This window comes from Cynocephalus volans, chromosome 3, assembly GCF_027409185.1.
Source record: "Cynocephalus volans isolate mCynVol1 chromosome 3, mCynVol1.pri, whole genome shotgun sequence".
Taxonomy (NCBI): Eukaryota; Metazoa; Chordata; class Mammalia; order Dermoptera; family Cynocephalidae; genus Cynocephalus; species Cynocephalus volans.
In genome coordinates, this window is record NC_084462.1 from 34,178,762 (window position 1) to 34,203,484 (window position 24,723).

At 43.5% G+C, this 24,723-nt stretch overlaps 2 protein-coding genes across 6 annotated transcripts in view; one reads left to right on the forward strand and one right to left on the reverse strand.

Annotated features, from left to right (window-relative positions):
* Window positions 1–703: 703 nt before the first annotated feature.
* On the forward strand, window positions 704–17,536 carry PSPH (phosphoserine phosphatase). Of its 3 annotated transcripts, none has more exons than XM_063091668.1 (7): window positions 704–824; window positions 4,705–4,839; window positions 11,333–11,491; window positions 12,261–12,395; window positions 13,527–13,672; window positions 14,654–14,802; window positions 17,119–17,536. In XM_063091668.1, the coding sequence occupies exons 3-7, from the start codon at window positions 11,352–11,354 to the stop codon at window positions 17,224–17,226; spliced, it is 678 nt and encodes a 225-aa protein (XP_062947738.1). In that variant the 5' UTR covers window positions 704–824; window positions 4,705–4,839; window positions 11,333–11,351; the 3' UTR covers window positions 17,227–17,536. The 3 variants fall into 3 exon arrangements, with proteins under 3 accessions (XP_062947738.1, XP_062947740.1, XP_062947739.1); XM_063091669.1 differs by lacking the exon at window positions 704–824 and adding an exon at window positions 884–940; XM_063091670.1 differs by lacking the exon at window positions 12,261–12,395.
* A 5,247-nt stretch (window positions 17,537–22,783) lies between these two features.
* The window catches only part of NIPSNAP2 (nipsnap homolog 2), a 28,433-nt gene continuing 26,493 nt past the window's right edge, over window positions 22,784–24,723 (reverse strand). For all 3 annotated transcript variants that reach the window (XM_063089857.1, XM_063089858.1, XM_063089856.1), the window contains one exon: window positions 22,784–24,057. In XM_063089857.1, the coding sequence (XP_062945927.1) occupies window positions 23,993–24,057 (65 nt within the window). In that variant the 3' untranslated portion in view covers window positions 22,784–23,992. The remainder of the gene's footprint in view (window positions 24,058–24,723) is intronic.

Below are 24,723 nucleotides of genomic sequence, written 5' to 3' on the forward strand. Positions count from 1 at the left end.
CCAGCCAGCTGCGTCCAAAGATAAATGTTTGGGGCAATACCCCTTGTCTGTTGTAGTCAACATAAAAGTAGCGCCGGCCAGTTGCTCAGTGGGTTAGAGCGTGGTGCTGATAACACCAAGGTCCGGGGTCTGATCCCGTACCAGCCAGCACCAAATAAAAAAAAAAAAAAGGTAGACTGGCATGTGACACCCAGAAGAAAATAAATTTAAAAAAAGAAAAAAAGGTGCAAAACCTCTTTTTGTTACTTTGTCACTCACTGCTTCCCTGCATTTTAGTTGCAAGAATAAGTAGTTTTTGAAGTTCTTTTGGGATCTACATTCTTACAACAGCATCATGCCAACCGCGGATTTCAGAAAATGCCCCCCAGGGGCTCTCATTAATTGCAAAATCAGCGCATAGGTCCCTCGCTTCTCTGACGTACTCTTATCCCGAGGGTCGTGCAGAGGCGCTTCTGCAGGTCGGCGAGCTTTTTGGTTCCTCCCGTGCAAGGCGGAGGTGCTGCCGGCGGCGGATTTGTGGGAAAGCGCGCCCGGCGCAGGACCCGACCGTCCGCCAAGCGCCGCGTACCGGGAGGGAGGTGGGCGGGCTCCGGGAGCCCCTCCCCGGGGCGGGGCCGCGGCGTCCTCCCATCCCGGCTTTGCAGAGCGCAGATCGGGTGCCTGCAGTTTAGGGAAGCGCGTGCAGAGCGGGTCAGGAGCCACGCGCTCACCCGCAGGTGTGCGAGCGTCGTAAGGCCGCGCCCGCTAGTCGCCGCCGGCGCTGGGCCCGGGCTGCGGGAGGCCACGCCGCGAGCGCCGCTGGAGGGCGCCAGCCAGGCCGCGGGGTAAGTGCCCGCGAGTGCGCGTCCTCCCGCTCCTGCGCGCGGCTCTCCGACTGCCGGGCTGGCCTCCCCGTGCAGTGTGCCTCTGAGTCTGCATTTGTTTTTCTTCATCAGGACAGGTAAATTATGTATGCCCTGGGATGTCCAGGCTTTGTTTCCAGGAATTTGCTTTTGGGTAGCCTGCCTGTTTTATCCCACAGCAGCCTGTTACCCAACAGCATCAATGAGTGATGCAATCCTGCAGGGAGAATCATCAGCGCAGGCTTAGGAAAATCCCCGGAATTTGGCGCTGAAGTGCCTGACTTTGTCGTCTGCTTTCCCATTACAGAATGTGAAACAAGTACTAACCAGATACAGTGTGATAAAGATACAGCTTCCAGCTGGAAATTAAATAAAATGATTCCTTCATTCATTATTTTTATGTGCTAAATTTTCTTTATATGTGATTTGCATGTTATAATTACTCTTTGAATATTTGATGACTAGTATTGGAATGACAATCAGGGAAGAAAATAAATCCAAGATTTCTATATTTTATTACAATCACCGGGTAGGTTTTCAGTATAATAATGATCATAGTCCTGACACTTTCATGCTGGTGAAACAAAGTAGTGAGGGCTTCTTAAATTTTTAAATAATTTGATACATGCTTAATAACTTTCTAAAGCCAGTTTTTATTGATATGTAATTTAATGCAATAAAATGTACCCAGTTTAAGTGCACATTTTGACGAACTTATGCACACTTATAATACCACCACAACAGAATATTTGTCACCCTAAAAGTTTTCCAGGGTATCTCTTTCCAGTCAGGCGTCCCTCCAAATTCTTTTTTTTTTTCTTTAGCTGCTGGTCGGTAAGGGGGTCCGAACCCTTGACCTTGGTGTTTTCAGCACCATGTTCTTTTTTTTTTTTTTTTAAAGATGACCGGTAAGGGGATCTCAACCCTTGACTTGGTGTTATCAGCATCACACTGTCCCAAGTGAGCCACGAGCCGCCCTCAGCACCATGTTCTAATCAAGTGAGCTAACCGGCTCACTTGATCCGATCTTTATCATTATAGCATTTGTATTTTTGAGGGTTTCATGTAAATGTGATCATATAGTATGTCCTCTTTTGTGTCTGGCTTCTTTTGGTCAGTATAATGTTTTTTACATTTATCCATGTTGTAGCACGTATCAGTAATTGCTTTTTATTCCTGAGTACTGTTCCATTGTAGGGGCTTACCACAATTTTTTTATCCATTTTTCTGTTGATGGACATTTGGGGCTGCATCTAGTTTAGGACAATCACAAATAAGGCTGCTATGAAAATGTTTTAATTTCTCTTGGATAAATCGCCATGAGTGAGATTGCTGGGTCTTACAGTATCAATATGTTTAACATTATGAGAAAGTGCCAAAGTGTTTTCCAAAGCAGTTGTACCATTTCACACCCCCACTAGCAGTGTAAAGGGTTGATTGTCCCATATCCTCACCAATACTTGATATTGTTACTCTTTTTAATTTTAGTCATTCTTCTTTTCAGTTTATTTGCATATTTTCCTTTTTGAAATGTTTATTCAGATCTTTTGCTCATTTTGTAACAGGTTGTTTTATTGAGTTGTAAGAGTCCTTTATATATTCTCAATGCAAGTCCTTTGTCAGGTATGCATATTGTGAATATTTTGTCCCATTCTGTGGCTTGTCTTGTCTTTCTTTTTTACTTAATGGTATCTTTTGAAGAGTGGAAGTTTTTAATTTTGGTTAAGTTCAATCTGTCGTTTTTCCTTTTATTTTTCATGCTTTGTGTGTGTGTGTTTAAAGACATTTTTGCCTACCTCAAAGTTGTTGTATTAGCTATATGTTGCTGTACAACAAATTACCCCAAAACGTAGCAGATTAAAATAGCAAACATTTTATCACAGTTTCTGTGGGTCAAAAATGTGGAAGCAGTGAAAGTGGGTGGTTGTGGCTTAGGGTTTCTTAAGAGGTTGTAGTCTGCCAAGGCCAGTTCATCTGAATGCTTTACTGGGGGAGGCTCTGCTTTCTCACCCACTCATGGCTGTTGGCATGACTCAGTTTCTTGAGGGTTGGTGGACTGAGGGGCTCAGTACTTTGCTGCTGGAGGCCTCTCTCAGTTCTTGCTATGGGGCATTTCCATAGGGCAGCTCATGATGACGCGGCAGCTGCCTCTCCTCAGAGCAAGAGTGGTGAAGTGGGGTGAAACCACTTTTGTTTTGTTTTTCTTGAGATTAACTCAATTTTTTTTTTTTTTTAAATTTTGAGGCTAGCCTGTGTGGGGATCTGAACCCACGACCTTGGGGTTATAAGGCTGAGCTCTAACATAGAACTTATTCAGATATTACAGTTATACATACACTCATTGATGTTACAGTCTAATTTCACAAGTGATATCCTATTGCTTCTGAATCATTCTGTTCACCAGAATAGTCACGAAATCCAGTTAACAATCGAGGGAGGCGATAAAGGAGGGATGGGAACACCAGGAGGCAGGAACACCAGGAAGCAGGTCCACCAGGGCCATTTTAGAGGCCGACAACCATAGTTGTGAAATTTTTCCTCTATGTTTTAGACATTTTATAGTTTTAGCTTTTGTGTTTTGGTCTGTGATTCATTTTGAATTAATATTTATTATTGGATTGCAGGTCAGAGAAGATTATAAATTTCAAGATTCTGTATTTTATTAAAGCTGCCAGGTAGGATCTCAATATAATAATGATCACAGTCTTGTCATTTTCATGCTGGTGAAACCAACTAGAAGGGACATCTTAAATTTTTGCATGATTTAATACATGCCCAATTAAAAAAGTCAGATAGCACTGTATGAATTCCAGATTAGAAGAAAATATACCTTATTTTAAATATATCCTATTTTTTTAGGTCTTTATAATCAGAACAATTATTTTCCAATGGAAATGGTATTAAAAGAGAAAGAGTAAACTATATCAAAGAAGCACACTGAAAAATACATTTGTTGCCATTTTAGGCAGTGGGTCCTCTCTGAGGAGCCCCAGTTTTGTTGGGGGATCGCCTGGGCTGCAGCTTTCCCGGCCTGCAGGGCAGTGGGATTCAGAACTGCTGCAGAAGCCAGGCATGCCCAGCAGAGTGGGAAAAGAGTTCCAGAGCTGGGACACCGGCTTGAAATACTAGAGCTGGAATCCTCGGGTACAACTCGTGCTCCTCCTCCAGGGGACTGTGAGCCCACCAGGCTCAGGCTGGGCAGGCGGCGTCTCCAGCACCTAAGGAGCAGTTAGGCTCCCTTCCCTTCCAATCTCTGCTTTTCTTTTTCTTGCTTTCTGCTCTTAGCCATTTCTTATCTTTTTTTGCCTTCTTTCTGAGATTCTGCACCTTTATCTACTTCTCTTACACCTGCGGTTCTGATGACGAGGACTATAATTCAAAGTTGTGGCTTCCCTCCCTCGTTACTGGGCAGCAGAGCTTTTCTGTGACTCTTCCTGGGATGCCGTTGACTCTGCTCATTTTGTAGTCAGGGACTGTTTCATCCAGTCCCTACCGGAAGAGGTTACTTCGAAAGTTCGTGGCAAAATCGAATTAAAAGTTAGTGCGACTCTTGCCCTGAGCTTCCTGGAAGCTCCCGCGGCTGCTGCTTTGTGCAGCACGTTGTTCTCACGGCGGATCCCCCTGGCGTCTCTTGCCTTTGCACCCTGTTAATGAGGTGCAGGTGATTTCCTGTCGGACCTGAAACGTCGCAGAATCAAAGGCTGGGAGGAGGCAGAGCAAAGCGTTCCCCGGAGGAGGCAGTCTTATGACCCTGCTTCTGATCTGTTTTGCACCAGTGCTACCAGGAGGGACAGCCGAGCCAGCCGGGATCCCCCTTCTCATGTCTGGACCTTGATGTTCATTTCCTCGTTCTCTTTTCCAGGCTCTTCTTGCTCGTGCTGAGCCCACAGGTGTTTCTTACAGAAGTTTGTAGTCGGAACTCTATGCCGCGTTTTTATTCAGGGAAGGAACAGGAAGAGAAGAGCGTCATCACCTAGGAATCTGGCTCTGGAGAAACGTGAGTCCGATTTGTCTGTTGTTGTTGTCGTTGTTAGTGTTTTTTTGGCATTTATTGTTATATGTTCGCTATCAGTTAGCAATTTACTCTTCACCCAAATAAAGACAAATTGCTGTAATTTATGTGACATGCGTAAAATCTCAGGTTCCCAGAATAGGCTGTCTTTTTAAATCATTGAATTAATATATTTTAAGTGCATTGGCCAGGGACCCTAGCCCGGGTTACAGGAGGCTCTTTGGCTCTCCCTGGATTCAGAAACTTTTTGGAATCCGTTGTGCACTGTTTCAGTGCCCTGGGGGCCTGAACAGACTCACCCCTACTCCAGTCAATGCCAGTGAGCTTTGTTCTCTGAGCTGTGCGTGGCCTGCACAACCTTGTGCTGGCTTGTATCTGTCTGTACGCAGGTGAGGGTAAGAGGTCAATCCTAACAAAAGGTGGCAGAGGTAAGATATGTAGATAGAGAAGTTGTGAGAGAGTGTTTGGTCAAGGAGGTTTTTTCCTCTTATCAAAAATCAGGTCTCCTAAGACTGGCCTTGAAGGAAAACCTGTTTCTGTTCTGGAACTAGAGGTGAGAAGGGCTTGTCAGCAGTGCCTTCTTTATCAGCTGGCCATTTGCTCGCCCAGGCAGACCAGCTGGGAGCCAGCAGGGAGGAGTCCTGTTCTGAGCTGCAGGAGGCGGTGGTCAGGCCTGGGCCTGGAGTTTCCATGTCTGAGCATAGACCCTCCCCTCTGGGATTCTTCCACCCCAGTCCTGTCCCCTCCGTCTGCCCAAGAGCCAGATGTGAAGGATCCAGAGTCCATTCCCGCAATAATTTTTCTTTGTGTAAAATTTTAATGTACACAATTTATTTCAAAGCAACTGAACTTACTCAGCAGATGTATTCCCCCCATACCTATGAGAATTTTGAACATGCGTGAATTGTGAAGTCGCTCCTGGTGGAGACAGGGAAGAAGAGGGAATCAAAGGGAAAGAGGAGGCAGAGCATCTCACCGCGTGGGTTGGGAAGGGCCAAGGAAGGGAGGCCGACGTTGCTCTGCTGTAACTCGAGGTGCGGAGGGTGCAGACCCTGGCAGGAGCATCTCACTGGCAGAGGGCAGAGTCAAGGTCATGTGATCCAGCTTGGTCTGCTAGGGAGGGCATGGGGAAAGAATCAGTCTTCCAAGTAAACTCACTGTAAGGTTTGTTTCAGACATCCTATTTTCTCTGTTTTTGGGTCTACATTGCAACCTAGAAGGCAGGTGTCAAGAATTCAAGTCATAAGACAGGACTAGTGTTCAGCTGGAGACATGCAAATCAGCTCTTGCTTCATTTGAGGAAATGATGGTCTTGTTGAAGCTATTGCTGGTATCAGTGGTTGCTCAGATGTGAGCAATGATTATTTGATCATCTCAACAAGACTGGGAACCTCTTGAAGATGGTGGCTATTCTGCCCCTCTCAGGTTTCGTGCTGGGGCCTGAGGACTAGCTTTGTTTTCATATGAGCCTGGAGGGAGCCTGGAGGCTTTGGGTGCCCATCCCTGGTTACGCTGTGTTGCCTCATGCACATTCTAAAGTGTTCCTCAGCCCATCCCACCAATCTCACTTCAGCTCCTCTTCCATCACTATCTGTTCTGGCTCCTCTCCACTCCCCTAGGGCACATTCTCCATGTCAGTGCAGTTGCACTGTGTCAACCGCTGCTGCTCTGCTGATAGCTCGGCTCCCTTCTAGGCTTTTACGGTGAGCCTGCCTGGCCTTGTAATATGAGTGAGGTTGATTCCCACTGGACCAGAGCCAGATGAGTGGTTTCCGAGCCACAGAGAGAGTAGGATATGGAGCTCCCTGACGTTCTCTGGTGCAGTGGGAACTTGACTGTTTATGAAACCTGTTTCTATGCTGGTCTCTCACTGACTTAGTGAATCATCACCCATTATGTTGTCCAGCTAGCAGAACTTTGGTCTGAAGTCCTGACAAAAATCTTTGACATTTCTTGGTCTTCCTTAGGTTCTTATCAGTGCTTAACCTTATTTAGTTCTGCTTGATTTTTGCACCTCTTCTGTGTTGTCTCTGCATTTTATTTTACTTATTTATTTTTTGGTGGCTGGCTGGCACAGGGATCTGAACCCTTCTCCTTGGTGTTATCAGCATTTTAGAGTCGTTTTATTTATTTATTTTTTAAAATTTTAACATTTACTTGTACATATTTGTGGGGTACTGTGTGTTGTTTCAATACATGCGTACACTGATTCACTTAGGGTAGACAGCATAGTTTTGTACTTGTTAGTTTTAGTTTTTTAACCATTGCTTAGCTCTGACCTTGGGTAAAGCTCATAGAGATATATCTTCTTTATACCTCTATTATTTAATCTGAAATGGACGTGTTAATATCATTACTGCAGATTGTTTTATTGAGAATAATCTGTTCAATTCGTTGTTGGGTTCTCAATAACTGATTAGATTCAACTCTATTTAATTCATGAAACATTTCCCCAACACCTACTGGGTGCTGGATGCAGAGAGAGAAAGATAATTCATTCAGTCAGGGGCCCTGCCCCAAAGGGGCTCACATTCTAGGAGAGGAGTAGGAGTGATTAAATAATTAATTCTCTGGGTGGAGGAAATAGTATAGTGCAGGGAGGGTCATTTGATCTGCACCTTGAAGAATAAATAGGAATTTCTCCATGACATGGAGATGTGTTGATTCCAGGCAGAGGGAACAACATTTGCAAAGGTGCAAAGGAGTGAAAAAAAATCATGTATAATGGAACAAGTCCTTTATATTCCTTGAGCATAAAGGGTGTGTGTGTATCTGTGGAGGGAGAAGAGCAGTGGGGAGTAAGATAGGTGAAATAGATAGGAGCCAAATCATGCAGGGCATAAATGAATTGAAAAACAGAGACATTATACTAATTTACATGCTAATGATGGGGAGTGGATTAGCAAGGGCATCATCACAAGGTCTGATATGATTAAGTCTTAATTTGATTTGATTCTAGAATAGTTTGTGACTACTCAGCAGTCAAACCCAAAACAGGCAGGTACAGTATTACGGTTAAGATTAAAATGTATATGACCATGTTTAAAAAAAAAGTTTTTACCTTTTAGAAATATATACCAAAATATTTTTGGATGAAATGGTATGATTTGCTTTGAGATAACGAGGGAAGGTGGAAGTGCATGGGGCAGTTGGTGAGGCAAGATTAGCTATGATTGTTAAAGCACGGTGATGAATATGCGGCAGGCTCATGTGTTCATTCTCTTTATTTTTGTATGTGTTTGAAATTTTCCACAATAAAAAGTTAAAAAATGGCTAGTGTGGATGTGTAACTATGCTATTCACATTTATATCATTTTGTTTATTTAATCCTCAGAAATTAATTACAGGTGTACAGGAAGTATTGTGGAGGTTCTTGGGGGGTGTTTCTAGCTGAGGGAAATAGTGAAGATGGCATCTGAGCTTTATTCATTCACTTAATTTGGCAAATGTTACTGAGCCCTACTATGTGCCAGGTGCTGTTCTCAGTTGTAAGGATCCAGCAGTGAATGAAGCCGATGAAGGCCCCTAGTCTTGTGAAACTCTATCCTAGTGAGGATAGATAAACAGTTGATGGCAGATGTTACAGAAAGCAGAAAGAGCAGGGCATCCTGAGGGAGATGTATGATATTGGGGGTGAGGACAGCAGGTTATGGCTGCAGTGACAGACAGGGGGTCAGGGTGGCTTGTTGAGGAAGGTAAACTCTCGGAGATGAGGGAGTTGGCCAGGAGGATATCAGGTGAAGAGCCTTCCCAGCCCAGGGCTCGGCTAGAGTGAGGCCCCAAGTGGGGAGTCTGCTGGGGCATCTGCAGAGCTGCAGCAGGAGGGGCTGGCGGTGGTACAGGGCAGGTGCAGGATTGGATCTCATCAGCCCTCAGGAGAACTCTGGCTTTTACTTTTAGTAAAATGTGGAGCCATTGGAGGGTTTTGAGCCAGAGGAGTGACAATCTGATTATGGCTTCCGGTGATTACTCTGGCTGTTATGTGGAAAAAAAACGCTAGGTTGGGTGACATTTTAGGAGGCTATTGGTGCAAGAGACGTTGGTGACTCAAGCTGGAACAATAGTGAATGGGTGAGAAGTGGTCAGATTTTGGTTAGATTTTAAAGGTAGAACCCATAGAATTTCCCGAAAGATCGTCTGTGGGGTGCGGGAGAAAGCAGGGTGAAGAATGGGATGGCTGTGGAGGGAGGGAAGGAAGGAAGACAGCCAGCATGGCAGCTTTTTGGGGGAGGGAAGATCGGGAGTTCAGTTTTGGATATGTTAAGTTTGGGATGTTCATTTGCTAAACATTGAAGCGGAGGTCAGGTAGGTAGTGGCGTTTAGAGTTTGGGAAGGAGAACTGAGCTGCAGGTGTACATTTGGCAGTCGCAGCCATGGAGATGCTAGGTAAAGCCATGAGCCAGGGGCGACCTTCATGGCACAGAGGGAGCCTGCAGCAGAGGAGCCAGCCTCAGGAAGGTAGGAGATGAGTGGCAGCAGGCGTGGTTTGTATTCATGTACTTTTCATAAACTTCATTCACATTTAGGTTGATAATGTTAGTGCCTAGCACAAAATTCTAATCTAACTGGATTTATTAATTACCCTCTCTTTCCCCTTGTTAGTGGGTCTCCAGGGAACTCATGTCTCCTGTTTGGAGTACTCTCTTGGAAGGGTTCAAAACGGGTCAGCAATTTCTTTCTGTAAAGGGCCAGATCGTAAATATTTCAGGCTTTACAGGCCGTTTGTCTCAGCTGTTGGAGGGCACAAGCAGCCGTAGACACACAGACAGATGAACATGCTGTGTTCCGATAGAGATTTGTTTATGGACACTGAAATGTGGATTTCATGTAATTTTTTAAAATTTTAATTTAATTTTTGGTGGTTGGCCGGTACAGGGATCGAACCCTGGATCTTGGTGTTAACAGCACATGCTCTAACCAACTAAGCTAACAGACCTCTCTGAATTTCATATAATTTTTACATGTCACAAAATATTATACACCTATTGATTTTTTTTTTTTTTCAGCTGCTTAAAATGTAAAAATCATTCTTACCTTGCGGGCCATACAAAAACAGGTGGCAGGCTGGATTTGGCCTACAGGCCATAGCTTGCCGAGGCCTGGCTTAAAAGATTATTTTTTACCCCTGGGTCAATTTTGAACTGGATTATTCTGCCAAATGCTTTGGTTAGAAATCAGTTATGAAGTGGGGTGGCCAGTTCCTTTGAGTCTGTTTTCAGCCACAGTCTATTCTAAATATAGGTTATTTGCATCATCTGTGTGGCTTTGTATAGGACATATTAGTCTCTTTGATGGGAGGATGGTCTAGGCAGTCTAGGATTTCTTTTACCCTAATTCTAGTCCAACGATTTTATTAAAAAAGAAAAAACAAACAAACAAACAAAAAAATCCTTTTTGTTTTTTGATTGAAACATAATTGATTATACATGTTTTGGGGGGGTACAGCATTGACTGCCATCACCTGTGTACAACATGTGCTGATCAAATCAATATCATTAGCATATTCATTATCACAAATCATGATTATTCTTTATGCCCCTTCCCCAATCTCTCCCCAACCCTAAAACTCCTTTTGAAACTTTCCTTGTCAGCCTCTGCAGCAGCATGCCTGCCAGCGTTTCCTCCTGAGACCTCTCCTCTTCATTTTCCTTCCAGGCTCGTGCCTGAAAGGCGGCATTCCTGTGCACTGTCCCTTCTCCTTTTCTCCTGCTTTCCACTCTCCCTGGGGACTTTAATCAGGCCACGTCTTCAGATGCCACCTCTGCATTGGTGACTAGTAAATGGGGATGCATTTAGCTATGATGTTTAGCTCTGACTTTTCTTTGGAGGCTTAAAGCCCTTCAAAGTTTTCCATTACCTAGAAGTTAAAATCCGCCCTCTTTCACCTGGCAAAGGCCCCTCTGGGTCTGGCTCCTTGCGCACTCGTGGGCAGCTTGTTCTTTTGTGTCTTCCCTGTGCTCTTCTCTCTGCTACTGCGACCCCTCGTTGTCTCTACCTTCCTACCCTGCTCCTCCCAGCACCCACCAAATTGATGCCCTGCCCTTCGAGAACCCACTCAGAGGGCCGCTGACTGCCAGGGTTCAGCACAGGTGCACGTGCCTGCTGGACGCACAGAGAAGGTGAAACATCCACTTGCCCTGTGTCCTATGCACATCTCTGCTTCAGTGCTTGCTTGTTGCTATAATTAGGAGGTCAAAAACAGCTGAGTATTGGTTCAGCATTGACTATATTTACAAGTTGGTACCTTCACTAGACTGAGCTCCTGAAGGCAGAGTTTGGGTCCCCACACATTTTTGTAACCCTAGGGCTTGACATTTAGAGGGTGCTTAATATGTGTTAAGAAACAAATGAGTCCATGCTTATGGGGGCTACACTGACTTTGATACAAATCAAAGTAGGTGGGCTTCAGTAGGCGATGTTGAACCTTTATATGATTATATTTTATGTCTTTAAATACATTTATCTTTTTCTCTTGTAGGAGGAAGATTCTTTCAAGGATGGTCTCCCACTCCGAGTTGAGGAAACTTTTCTGCTCGGCTGATGCGGTGTGTTTTGATGTTGACAGCACAGTCATCAGAGAAGAAGGCATCGATGAGCTGGCCAGGCTCTGTGGAGTTGAGGATGCAGTGGCAGAAATGTAGGATCGGTTTTTATTCACTTTAGGAAATGATAGAAAATTTCAAAAGAAAGCAACAGTTTTGGATAAAATGTTAAGACTAGAGCCACATTCCTGGATTTTGCTCCCTGGCTATGAAATATGGGCACCAGGCTTTTTCTTCCATTACTTAGAGCTGAATTTGGTTATGTGCATTGTCCATTCATCCACTTATATAAATCAAAAACAACCAGTTGCCTCTGGCAAACAAATATGGATAAGACATGCTCTTAGCTTGATCAGGGGAATGAGGACCATAACTAATCAAAGAAGACGGCCTGGGGGTCCTCTGAGTGCCCAGCACTTTGCGTCATGGTTGAAACTATGGCCATGCTGGTTCACTGGAAAGGCTGGTTCTTTCAGAGTCTCTTCGTGGATCCTGGGTCAGAGTTCCTCCTTCCCTCCTGTGCTCTCTGCTCTGCCACAGGCACCAGATCAAGGGCCGTTTTGTTTCAGCTGTGTTTGATGCGAGAGTGTCCAACCTTTGGTTTCTTTCTTGGTTTACAAAAGCTCCTAAGGAAGGTACCTATGGTTTTCTCAGATCACTGGATGTTGTATTTGTGAATATAAAGCACATGGCCCCCAAATATTAAGTAATTCTCAAGCAAACCTTGGATAGTTTATTCTCAGGCCTTGCTCCTGTAGCAACACAGCCCGTGTGCTGTCCGGTGGGGCTCCTGGCAGCACCTCATTGTGGTGGATGCTGCTGGGCCCCGTGGCAGTCAGGCCTGATCCTGCCTCTCCCTCCTAGGACACAGCGAGCCATGGGCGGGGCAGTGCCCTTCAGAGCTGCTCTCACAGAGCGCTTAGCGCTGATCCAGCCCTCCAGGGAGCAGGTGCAAAGGCTCATAGCAGAGCACCCCCCACACCTGACTCCCGGCATAAGGTAAGAGCAGCCTGGGTCTGGGTGCACCGTCTCCCCATCAGCACCTGTGTTTGGGGGGCACATCCTCCTGAGAGCATCTAACTATTTTTTTTTTTTTTTTGTCCTTTTTGTGACCGGTAAGGGGATCGCAACCCTTGACTTGGTGTCGTCCGCACCGCGTTCAGCCAGTGAGCGCACCGGCCATCCCTATTAGGATCCGAACCGAGGCGGGAGCGCTGCTACGCTCCCAAGCGCTGCACTCTCCCGAGTGCGCCACGGGGCCAGCCCGAGCATCTAACTATTGATGAAGAGGAGGGGAGGCCAGGAAAGGCGAATAAAAGAAAAGAACCACAGCAATTCCATTTTTTGGAACTTATTTGACTTGTTTTCTTCTAGACCAAGAAGCTAACCCTTCATTAGAATTTACTGCTTGATAAACAGACAACATTATTTAGAGAAATCCTGGGAAGACAGAATGTGTCAATCTGTTAAACTATGGGAATTACTAACGAATAGCCTAGGTTAGAGTAGCCATGAATACCATAAAAGACCTGAGAAAACATTATTCAGTGTGTCATAGGCAGTTGTCCATCCCGTCTTCTCACAATGTTTGGAGTCTGTTTATTGCTTAGAATTTCCTGAACTTGTGCTCTAAAACCTCCTTGACTTTTCTGCTTGCGGTGCAGGCTTACTTCTCACATTCAGAGGTGGTCTCCCCAGCTTGCAAATCTAAATAAAAGCCTCATTTAAATTTACTTACAGACTGAAGTGTTGGCTTGACTTCAGAGCTCCCCTCTTTTTTGTTGTTTTTGGGTTTTTTTGCTTGTCTGGCTGGTTCTCTGGTCCTGCCTGTGTCTGCCCTCCCGCTGTACTCAGGGAGAGCCCAACCTTGCCTTGTGTTTCTCCGGGTCCATGCACAGAATAGAATGATTTGTGGAATGATATCCTAGAGCAGTCAAACACCAGCCATTAATTTGTACGTGCATTTAGAGAAACATATCAAGTGTCAATTCCCAGGCAGTATTCCATGTTAGATGTACCTCAGGCAAATGCATTCAGGAGAAAAAATATATTTTAGTGTCCTTGTCATGTTTCACTTTTTCTCTTTTGTATTAAACATTGTTTTGTATTTTATACTTTTTATTTTTGCAGGGAGCTGGTGAGTCGCCTACAAGAACGAAATGTTCAAGTTTTCCTAATATCTGGTGGCTTTAGGAGCATTGTAGAGCATGTGGCTTCAAAGATCAATATCCCAGCAAGCAATGTATTTGCCAATAGGCTGAAATTCTACTTTAATGGTAAGACTTGAATGGTAATGTGCTTCCTTTCTTATCAGTTCTGTTATTCAATATTCTAGGTAATGTCTATTGGAATATAATGTAAGCAGGGTGGAGTCAGAGTTAAATATCGAGATGAGCAATTCTCTTGACTGATGTCTTTTGCTCTTTGGTAGCCTTTGCTCTGCCAAATAGGTCATCATCTGTCCCCACGTTAGTATCTATAACATAACCTATCTGTATACAAATGTCTGCATTTAGTAAAATGTTAATTCCTATGTAGCCCACATGACTTATTTTGTTATGTGTTATATTTCAATTTTATGAGAGCTCTTATATACATTTGAAGCAATTTAGATTCAGGAAGGAGAGTTTCGTTAAAGATTACTGTACTAAGGATGCTCTTGGGGAAGGCTCCTGGCCCCTCTGTGGATGTCAGGGAGCCCCAGGTATAGTTTTACATTATCTCGAGAGTTATGTCAGGGGGTGGCTGATATATTCAAAACCAAGTAATATTTTAAAATTTTAAATGTGTTAATAGAGCACTTTTGAAGGGTCTATAGATAGAGATCATTGTAAAAAGAAGAAGTGAATGAGTGTGGTAATTACTCTAAGGATAGAAATAATTGATTGAAAATAAGACGGCATTTACTCTTAGGTGAAATTATATATTAACATTTTAAATTTAACGTATTACTATTTAGGGTGTTTTGCCATTTCAACAAATTTCGAGAACTACTACAAGCTTGGAGGATACAACCAATTCACCCCAAGGGGTTTATGACCTAATAGAACCACCTCTACAAGAGGTATTTGTAATTCAAAGGCAAAGCTTGTTTATTCTTGTTCCGAGGAGCAGGTATGGAATTCCAGGCTGTGTGACTTTAGTGAGGGCCATTTTTAGCCTTCTCTGTAAGTGAGAGTGTATCATCTGTGCAAAAAAGCTGGCCCTGCTAATATGCTTCTGTGGATCTTTAACACTGTTTTCATTCCTGTTGTAAGGTGAATATGCAGGTTTTGATGAGACACAACCAACAGCTGAATCTGGTGGGAAAGGCAAAGTTATTAAACTTTTAAAGGAAAAATTTCATTTTAAGAAAATAGTCATGATTGGAGATGGAGCTACCGACATGGAGGCCTGCCCTCCTGCTGTATGTATTAAGGGTACTAATTTTTTCTTCAGGTTACACTTTTGTTTTAGACATTTGATTTAGAACTATATAAGATTTACAACAGGAGTTAAACAAAAACAGCTGTGTCATTAAAAAAAAAAATTCAATCTCATTATGTCAATTAACCTTTTGCAAACCCAAGAAACATTATGAATAAGGAACTAAAAACTTTTTAGAACTTTTAATGACCAGTTGTCCCTGTAATATGGCCACCACCTTTTAGCCCAAGTGTGTCCTCAATAAGGTTTGGCTTTATTTCCCCAAATAATACCATCAACAACTCTTACAACTATAACCAAGATTTTTTTTTTTTCTTTTGACAGCTGGCCGGTGCGGGCAACCAAACCCTTGACCTTGATGTTACAAGATCCTGCTGTAACCATCGAGCTAACCGGCCAGCCCTATGACCAAGATTTTAATGTCAATTTATACTTCATGTACTATTTCCTCATACATTATCTCATTTGGTTCCCACAACAACCCTATGAAGTAAAACATTATCTTCTTTTTACCGATGGGGGGACAGAGGCTCCTGGAGGTTGCATAACTCAACTGTATCGAACTGTGTTTATTCTTCTGATTTATTGTTATTTTCTGAGACCAGCAGGGGTTTCATTTCTGAGCATTTTAAACCCAATGTAGGAAGCAAATGCTTTATAGTGAGTGTCTTAAGTATCAAATGTGGACATTTCACATATGGCTTTGCCTTTGTCCTGTCGTCTAACTTAAGGAAAACCGAACCAAAAATATAGCACTGAACTTTCTATCACCCAGTGTCCTGAGAGGTAAAACTAGTTGCTGTCTTTGTAAATGGTTAAAGAGGGTCTGGCTGGTTAGCTTGCTTGGTTGGAGTGTGGTGTTGGTAACACCAAGGTCCAGAGTTTGGATCTGTGTACCGGCTGGCATCCAAAAAATGGTTAAAGAATCATTTTGGATCCTTTTAAAATTACTTGAGTCAGTTCAAGATAACATGTACTCGGATGCCTTATAACCAGTGTTGGGGTTGACTAAGTGGTGACCATGGGGCTAGTTTGATGAGGAATACGTAGAAATGAGATACAGAGTTCTCTCAGAGAGCCCCAATCTTACTGTTAAGAAATGACAAATGATAAATTCCAGATGGCTCTACCAGTTGAAGGTGGCAGTCTGACCTTAGAGAAAGTGATGTGCACATAGGTGTGCAGCTCTGCAGCTGGTCAGAGGATCTGTGACCTGAAGGAAGGTTATCAGCCCCCAGTGCAAGCCTGCAGCACTTGGGGGAGGAAGTTTCCAGACGGGGGAGCAGCTGAGCAGAGTGGGGATGTGCCAGGCACGATGGGGTAGTAGGCTTCCCTTCAGCAAGTCCCAGAGGCCCATGTGCCAGGCAGTGCATTGAGTGTTATCTTTAGGTCATGGGGAGCCCTTGAAGGCTTGTGGCCAGAGAAGGAAGAGTCAGTGTGTTAAGACGGCTGGTTTGGTGTTGGCTTGCGACAGGATTGCCACGGAGGCAGAAAGATCAGTTAGGAGAATAAATTCAAGATAAGAATCTAGTTCTCTTTTTTCTCTTGTGTGACATGATAATAAAAGTGGAGGGAAAGGTCGAGTGAGAGAATTTTGTACTTACAAATTACTGTATATTGTGTCTGTATCCTGGCAGAAGAAGAGAAAATACCATTTTAAAAGAACATTAACTAAAAGAAAGCACCACTTCGGACTAATGAAACAATGTGACTATAAACAGCAACAGAAATTGGGGTTGTCATCTCCTTTAGTCCTGAGTCACAAAACCCAGACCATGTATTGCATACATGCTGCGACTGGGGAGGGAGCCACTGGGGAGGGAGCCACTGCGGCGGCAGCCAGTGTGGCCTCCCTGGGAGGGAGGTGCCAGTCTGGTCCTGAACACCGCACTGTGGCTTCCTTTGACCTTCCCTTCCCTGAGCTCACGTGGCATGGATAGGACTGCCATCCACTATAGAACTCAAGCATTTACCACCTTACTACCTGATACAATTTTATCTTTGTAAGCATGTGTCTTGGTTTTCAAAAGGGCGAGGACCACATCTTACCCTTCTCCCAAAGCCCCCACCTTGCCCGGCTGAGTGGGTTGGAGCTCTGTGTGTGTGTGTGTGGGTGGGTGTGTGGTTGGGGCAGGTGGGGGGCACTGGGCTTCCTCATCCCAGCGAGCTCGGGAGGCACGCTGGGCAGGCAGGGCTCACCTCTCTGCAGGAACAGTTTATTCTCTCAAGCAAGACTTCCCTGGGCTGCTGTGTCTTTTTTTTTTTTTTTAACTGTGTCCCTTTTTTTCCTTCTTAGGATGCTTTCATTGGATTTGGAGGAAATGTGATCAGGCAACAAGTAAAGGACAACGCCCAGTGGTATATCACTGATTTTGTAGAGCTTTTGCGAGAACTGGAAGAATAATATTGATTTTTATACGGCTTATAACAACTTCATATTAATTTTTAAAAGTTATGGAGATTGATACTGTTTGCTTACAATTGCCTCTTACAATAACTTGTTAAATAAAGCTGGTAATGATTATTTGTACTCTCAAGTAAACTACAGTCAGGACTCCTAGAAGATTGCCTTTTTTTTTTATTGTAGTTCCTGTATTATGACCGTCAATTACCTGGAGAGTTTTATAATCTGAATTCTTTATGTATTCCTAGGTATATTTTTTGTGAAGCCTTTTAAAGGTGGATAGTAAATTAAACACCTTCACTATTGGAAATATGGATTCAGTAGCCTTAATATTGATTTTCCCTTTGGTATATAAACCCAAGTATTCCGTGTATCAGAACAGATTTGTGGAATTTTCAGTTCTGCTTTTTATGTATTTCAGTGTCCAATGTTTCAGGTACTGTATAAGTGTTTTAAGTAGAAACAACCTCCAGGCAGGGAACAGAGTTGAGACTCTCCTTAGTCTGGGCACAATGTACCCCTCCCCCCATGAAGCACTGGGACAGAGGGGATAACAATGAAGACTTAAGCAAAAATACTGACCTTAAAAAATGGCTATTGAGGGCCAGCCCGTGGTTCGGATCCCTATACAGGGATGGCCGGTTAGTTCACTTGGGAGAGCGTGGTGCTGACAACACCAAGTCAGGGGTTAAGATCCCCTTACTGGTCATCTTTAAAAAAAAAAAAAAAAAGGACATTTGAAAATCATGTGAAGTAAAAGAAATAAAAACAAGTTTTATTAATCACAAAGGAAGATCAACATTTTTGCCCTAAGTGAATTAAGAACTAGCATATATGAATCATTTCTTTTTTAAAGATGACTTGAAAGACCTGAAAGCCAGGTTAATGTTTTATTTTGAGCAGTGCCAAGCAAGGGAAATTTCAGAACATGCTTTGAAAGTATGAGTGGAAAAAAGGAGGGGTGGGGGACAGAGGGCTGGGAAGAGCATGCAGTGAGCACTGCTGGATAATTAAGTAGAAAAGGCCATAGGTTTTAATACTGGAAATTACTTGAAAAACATACAACTTAGCCAAATAGTAAAATCTGGCCGAATAATCAGGCAATTATTTAGCCAAATAATCAAATCATATGAATCAAATTTCCTTCAAAATCAGCATTTCTGTAGGCAAGACATGAAATAGGTTCAGCAGAATGTAAATGAGATCACAAACAATGAGGCAGTTGTTTCACGATTGCGAACGCTGCCTGGCACCTCTCTTAGAAGCTGTTTTGTGGCATTTGTACATTCAGTGGTTCCTGGCGCGGGGCAGGACCAGACCTGCAAGTGTGTGAAGAAGCCCAGTGTGCACAAGCTGGGGCATGCCAGCGGGCCAGGAGAGGACTGACGAGCTGCCAGCCCTGTTGGTTCTAACAGCCTGGCTGTTGCGGCCTGCCATCCACAGGGCTGTGGCCTGAACCAAAGGTGGACACAGAGTCTGATCTGCCAAGAAATCATGATGCTCACATGGGACATTTTATACAATTAATGACGCAGCCCCTGCTCTGGCTCACAGGCTGCCCAGCTCAGACTGCCTGAGAGCAGCACAGACAATCCCTTCTTTGTGGTGCACTGTGAGTATGAAGTGACACAAGAGCTGTGCCAGCTGCAATTCTGCATTGACTGGGGACAGCTGCAGAATGGTCTCCCAGGAGTGATGTGTGTGGGTTACACCAGGATGGACTCACAGTGGTGGCAGGGTCACATGGCTTCTTGTCCCTGTGACACCATTTTTCATTGATTATGCAATGTAAACAGAAAAAGTTAAGAATTGGGATCAAAAGTTAAGAAGTTTGTCATGATGTTGAGTTGAAACAATAAAAATCCCTGAGTATATAGGTATGAACAAACCAGAGTGTTTTTCCTACACCCTTACCCGGCAACAGTCAACACAGAAGACAGACTTCTGTGACCAAATGGGTGGGGGTTTCCCCACACCCCAAGCAGTTCTCCAGTGAACACCAGCGGGGTGTCCTCTAATTCAAATCTATCCTGACGCTATCTGCCTGGAGACAGCCTCAGATCCCATAGGTTGAGGGCTCAGTCCCGAAGACTGCTCCTCACTTCAATGCCAACTGAAAGTCCAGGTCTCCGGAACTTCTGACCAGACAGCTATAAATTGGGTTTCCCACAACCCCTCCCTGGGTTCAGTTAGTTTGCTGAGCAGCTCACAGAACTCAGGGAAACACATGGACAGGTTTATTATAGAGGACATCACAAAGGATACAGGTGAAGAGATACGTAGGACGAGGTATGGGGAAGGGGCATGGAGTCCTCAGCCATCTGGACGCTCCCCGAACCCTGTGCTTTTGGGTTTTCGTGGAAGCTTCACTACATAGACATGATTGAAACATGGACAACAGTGTGGGAATGTGATTGGATTAAAAGGGTCTGATCTAACACTAACAGCCTGGGTGGAAACCGGGCAAGTCCTGTTTAAATGTTCAGCTTCTTCTTGTCCTCTTCATGCAGTTTTCCTTCCTCCTGGGCATGGGGAAGGGCCCCTCCTGAAATGCGGGTCTCGTCACATACCGTCAGACAAGGTAGGTCAGAGCCTTTCTTTACAGCCAGCTCCAAGACAGAAAGGTGAGGAGGAAGATTAGAGTCCTGCTTCCTGACACAGGAGTGACTGACTAAATCACTGGCCACGGGTGACCAGCCTAACCTTCAGCCCCTCTCCCCTTCCCGGAAGTTGAAGGGCGGGGCTGAAAGTCCAAGCTCCCATCCTGGTGACCAGCCCCCTACCTGAAGCTACCTAGGGGCTGTCAACTCATTAGCATACAAAAAGGTATCACTTTAGAGATTCTACGGATTCTAGGAGTTGTATTCCAGGAAACAGGGACAAAGACCAAATACATATTCCACAATATCACAGTCCCGCAAAGCTTTTATATGCTCAAAAAACCCCCCAAAAAACCAGGGATCTTCTGTCTCTTACCCCCTACCCCGACCTCTTTCTCCTTGGGTCTCTCACTTTAGTGATTCTTCTGAATCTCTCTTTCTCCTGCTGGAAGCAAGTGATTCTCCAGGACCCCCAGGGAGGCTCACCTGGCTGCCACCCCCAAGAGTAAGGGCCGGCGTGAGCAAGAGTTTCAAGTGGCTGATGGCACACGCTCAACAGCCTTTGCTTCTACAACCCTCAGGATTTTAATGATCAGGTGCAGAAAACTTGGCGAGTGACCACGAGTCACACTACTACTTATTTTCACATTTCCCGAGGAGTTTTGACATCTCATCGTGTGATTCTCACATCCCTGAGGTCAGCAGTATGGACATTGCTGTCCTGTTTTTAACAGACGGGAAACATGCTAACCAGTTAGTGATCTGTCTGAGGTCATATTCAGAGCTGGAACCCAGGCCAGTGAGTTCCACCACATTCTTTCTCTTGTGCATTATCAGGAGAGAGTTAACAATGCACCGGGGCCAAGAGGGTCCACCCCAAGCTAATACTTCACGCTGTGATCACAAGTGTTAACATATTAATACAATAGATGAAAGAACAGAAGGATGCAAAATATCCAAGTGGTTTTTATTTAATTTTTGGCTGGCCAGTACAGGGATTGAACCCCAGACCTTGGTATTATCAGCATCACACTCAACTAACTGAACTAAACCAGCCAGCCTTAAACTATAAATTTAATAAGAAATAAGTTTATAGTGAATTCTTATAATTTTATGTTGCCTTGGCATCTGTTTTGAATGTAAGTTGGACCTTCTCATACCAGAAGCAGGGTTCAGTCACCCTTGACAGTTTCCAGTTCTACACCCCCCACCCCCAAGTTCCTCAATGTGGTTGATACAGACACCCACCTTACACAACTGCTCCCTGGTGACCACTTCCCAATGGGACAATTGCTTGACTGGCCCTGCTGACCCTCACACCCTCACAAACTGTGCAGATACGCCAAACGTGACCACCTCGCAGTCACTGTGTGACCTCCTGGAACTTGTGCCTGCTTGCTCTAAATCTGCCAACTAGAACTCCCCCTGGGAAACCTGTTTAGTTATGCACTAGATCCCAATAAAGGTGTTGGTCCATGGGTTCCTCCCTCCCCTGACCTCCTTGTGTGTGGCCCCCCAGCGTGCCATGTATCTCTAGGGTCTGTAAGTAATAAAATCGTTATTGCTATCTTGGGTCTCTCCTAATCATTGGAGGGGTGCTCTCCACCTTAAAGATCCTAAATTAAAACAAAATTATAATGTGGAACTGAAACAAAAGGATCTTCATAAACAGTTGTGAAAATAAGGGGAAAGAAGAAGGTTCCATCAAGTTCTTGTTTGGAAGAGAGCAAAGGGGTTCTAAGAGGGCTTTAAAAAGTGGTAGGGATGTCCAATGGGTGGAACACTTGCTTTACGAAACACACTTAGAAACCTCTCATGCGTGAGTTGGTTTGTATAAGTGGTATTTACCAGACTTATACCTAAATGAATGCAAAGTGAATTTGGAAGTTTTGAATATTGCCAGTGAAAATTAACAGTGGGGCAAAATAATATGATTCATTCTAGTACAGGGGTTTAGTAAAAGGATTTGACAAACTGAGCAAGAATTTCTAAAATAAAGTGATGATTTCATAAACTAGCTTAATAATAGAATGTTCTAGTCAAAGGTCACCAATGACCAATGTGTTGCTAAGTTAATGATCAGTTTTCAGACCTCATCTGTTCCAGCTTCCTGGTAGCATTTGACACAGGTGATCTGCTCATCCTTGATGACCTTCTTCTCTTGGCTTCCGTGACACCCACTTCCTGAGTTCCAACCTTGGTCCTCTTCTCTAGCTGCACTCGCTGGCTTGGTGAGCTCATCTAGCCTCACTTTCAGTTCTGTGTGCGGACAATTTGCAAATGTGTATCTCCAGGCCACACCGCTCTCCCAAATTCCAGACTCACATAGCCAACTGCATACCTGACATCCCCACCTAGATATGTGCGGAAGACATCTCAAACTCAACATGAGTAAAACAGAATTCCTCATCTTCACCCCTGCAAATCTGACCTACACCATTCCCCCATTCTTCCAGTTGCTCAAGTCAAAAACTTAGCTCACTTTTGACTTTTCTCTTTCATTCACTCCCCACAATCAATTGTCCAGGAAATCATGTTGGCTCTGCCATCAAAATATACTACAATCTGACCATTCTCTCTACTTCTACTGCTACCCATAATCCAAGTCACCATTTAAAATGTGAGTCAGATCATGCCCTTCCTCTGCTCAAAGCCTCTGGCAGATCCCATCTCACTTAGAGCCTGCAACACCCTGCTGACCCAGCGCCGTGCCCTTGCTGGGCGCCTGCCCATCTTGTCTGCTCAACTGCAGTGGCCTCTGTTGTTCTCAGCACACACCAGGCATGACCCTGCTCAGGGCCAGTGCTGTAGCCATTCCCTCAGTGTGGAGGGATTTTCCCCAGACACCGGCTGACTTCCTCACCTCCTTCAATCCTGTGTGAAAAGCTATTCTGCAAAACTGACTGCGTCATTCTCAGCATGAGTTCTTAAAAAAAAGATCCCAAGCATGTAGTACGTGAAAAGTAAGAGGATTTTATTGACAGTTAAATGTTCTTGGAGAAAACCATTCACATGTAAAAGTTTGACATTTGATATGAGATTTATTCACACTTTATTTTACACATAAATTCTTTAATTTGTGGGACAGACATAATTTTTCATTCTGACAGGACTTTCACATGATTACAGTCACAAAATTGGCACACTATATTAAAATACTAAATCAAATGGAGCTGGACAAAGTACATGGCTTTATGTCAATTTATTTATTTATTTATTTTGGTGGCTGGCTGGTACGGGGGTGTGAACCCTTGACCTTGGTGTTGTAACATCACGCTCTAACCAAGTGAGCCAAATGGCCAGCCATTACGCCAATTTAAATCTCAACATGCGCCACTCTTCATACATGATCTTGGAAGTACCTGTTGTGAGCTTACTAAAATTAAACAGAGAAATGTCTGAGCTCACAAATAATTGTTTACAAAATAAGACCTCTTTTCCTAGTGCTACTTGGTTGTTACAGAAAAATATTACAAACAAAAATTAGTGCTATTCGAGGTGTTCATCCAAAATCACATGATATACAAGTTTCAAACCAGTTTTTTCTCTCTCACATAGACACATCATGATGCACTATGTGAAGACTGAATCACTGATTAAATGCACCTTGTCCACCTCTACCAGCTTAGTAATGACAATTGTTTACTATGTTGACTGGTTAAAAATGAGAGTGAATTAAAACATTTTCAGGTACTGGATAATTTGTTCCTAGTTTGGGACTCAAAAAACTGCTAGAGAAACATGACAAAATTTCTATTTCTTCCTGATACAAGAAATTTGTCTAAAAATCTGTAATTATACAACAGATTTGCTTTTTATAAAGAACTGGCTAATTTTTCTCATGGTGGGAACCTTATTTAGAGATGATTCTAATTTTAATTCGGACCCTCTTTCCCTGGAGGGTAGGAAGGGGTGGCTACGTATTATGAGGAATATTCGACAAACAGGGATGTTTCAAAGAGGACTACACAGCACTGTTACAATCAGTCAGCTGTAATAGTTTCCTTTCTTGTGATAATGTAAATCTTAAAGAAAAGAGGTCTCTCATAAGCTATATACAGCAGTTTACACTTCAGTGTTTCTTTTTCACTTGATATACAATTAAAATTAGTTTATGACAAATACTTGTCACATAAATTTATGTAGGCACATTCCATTCTATAGCTTTACTGGAGAGGCGAACTCTTCAGTGGGATCATGATTCTGGATTCCATTTCCTGAATAAGTGGGACTGAAAACAGGATCAAGATTATTGTGCTTGTTCTTTTCCAAACACATTACAGTAAACACATATTAACAAATAGGTGGCCGAGAATGTTCAGAAGACCTGCTGCTTGAAAACAGAATAGAGTTTTGGAAAACATAGGACTGATCTCATGGGCAGAAATATACAAGCTAGTAAGAGATCAGCTAGCATCCCATGAGATGTTAAAAAACTAAAACATCCAACCTGGAGATTTGTTTCATTTGTGGGAAATTAGCAAAGCCCATATTGTGAGAAAAATGGTGATTTCTCGAAAGGTTCTTTGAACTAAAATAAATTTATATAAAACCAAGTAATATTACGTTTGAATGTATCCTGTACAAAGAAACAAATACGCTATACTTGTAAAACTGTCAATGCTGAGTAACACATGCTGCTGGGAACTGATGGAAAGTGTAAGAGTAAGCAGCAAAATCACACATGATTTTTTGAACTAAAAGACAAGATAATACCTTTTTCTAGAACAAATTATTGTTTCCTTTTCTTGATAGTATATGGGCTTAAACATCCTTGACATGCAACGTGATTGATATTTACCTCTGGGTTGTACTCAGCCTAATTGTGTTCTTATGAAAATCAAGCAAACAGGGTTCTACAGTATGTATCTATGTATGTATATACGCATGTACACTG

Bases quoted from the DNA above. Each gene is read 5' to 3' on its own strand.
- PSPH (XM_063091668.1), top strand. From the start codon at position 11,352: ATGGTCTCCCACTCCGAGTTGAGGAAACTTTTCTGCTCGGCTGATGCG. The intron at 11,492-12,260 runs GTAGGATCGGTT...TCTCCCTCCTAG, and splicing joins GAGGATGCAGTGGCAGAAAT to GACACAGCGAGCCATGGGCG. The intron at 14,803-17,118 runs GTATGTATTAAG...TTTCCTTCTTAG, and splicing joins TGGAGGCCTGCCCTCCTGCT to GATGCTTTCATTGGATTTGG.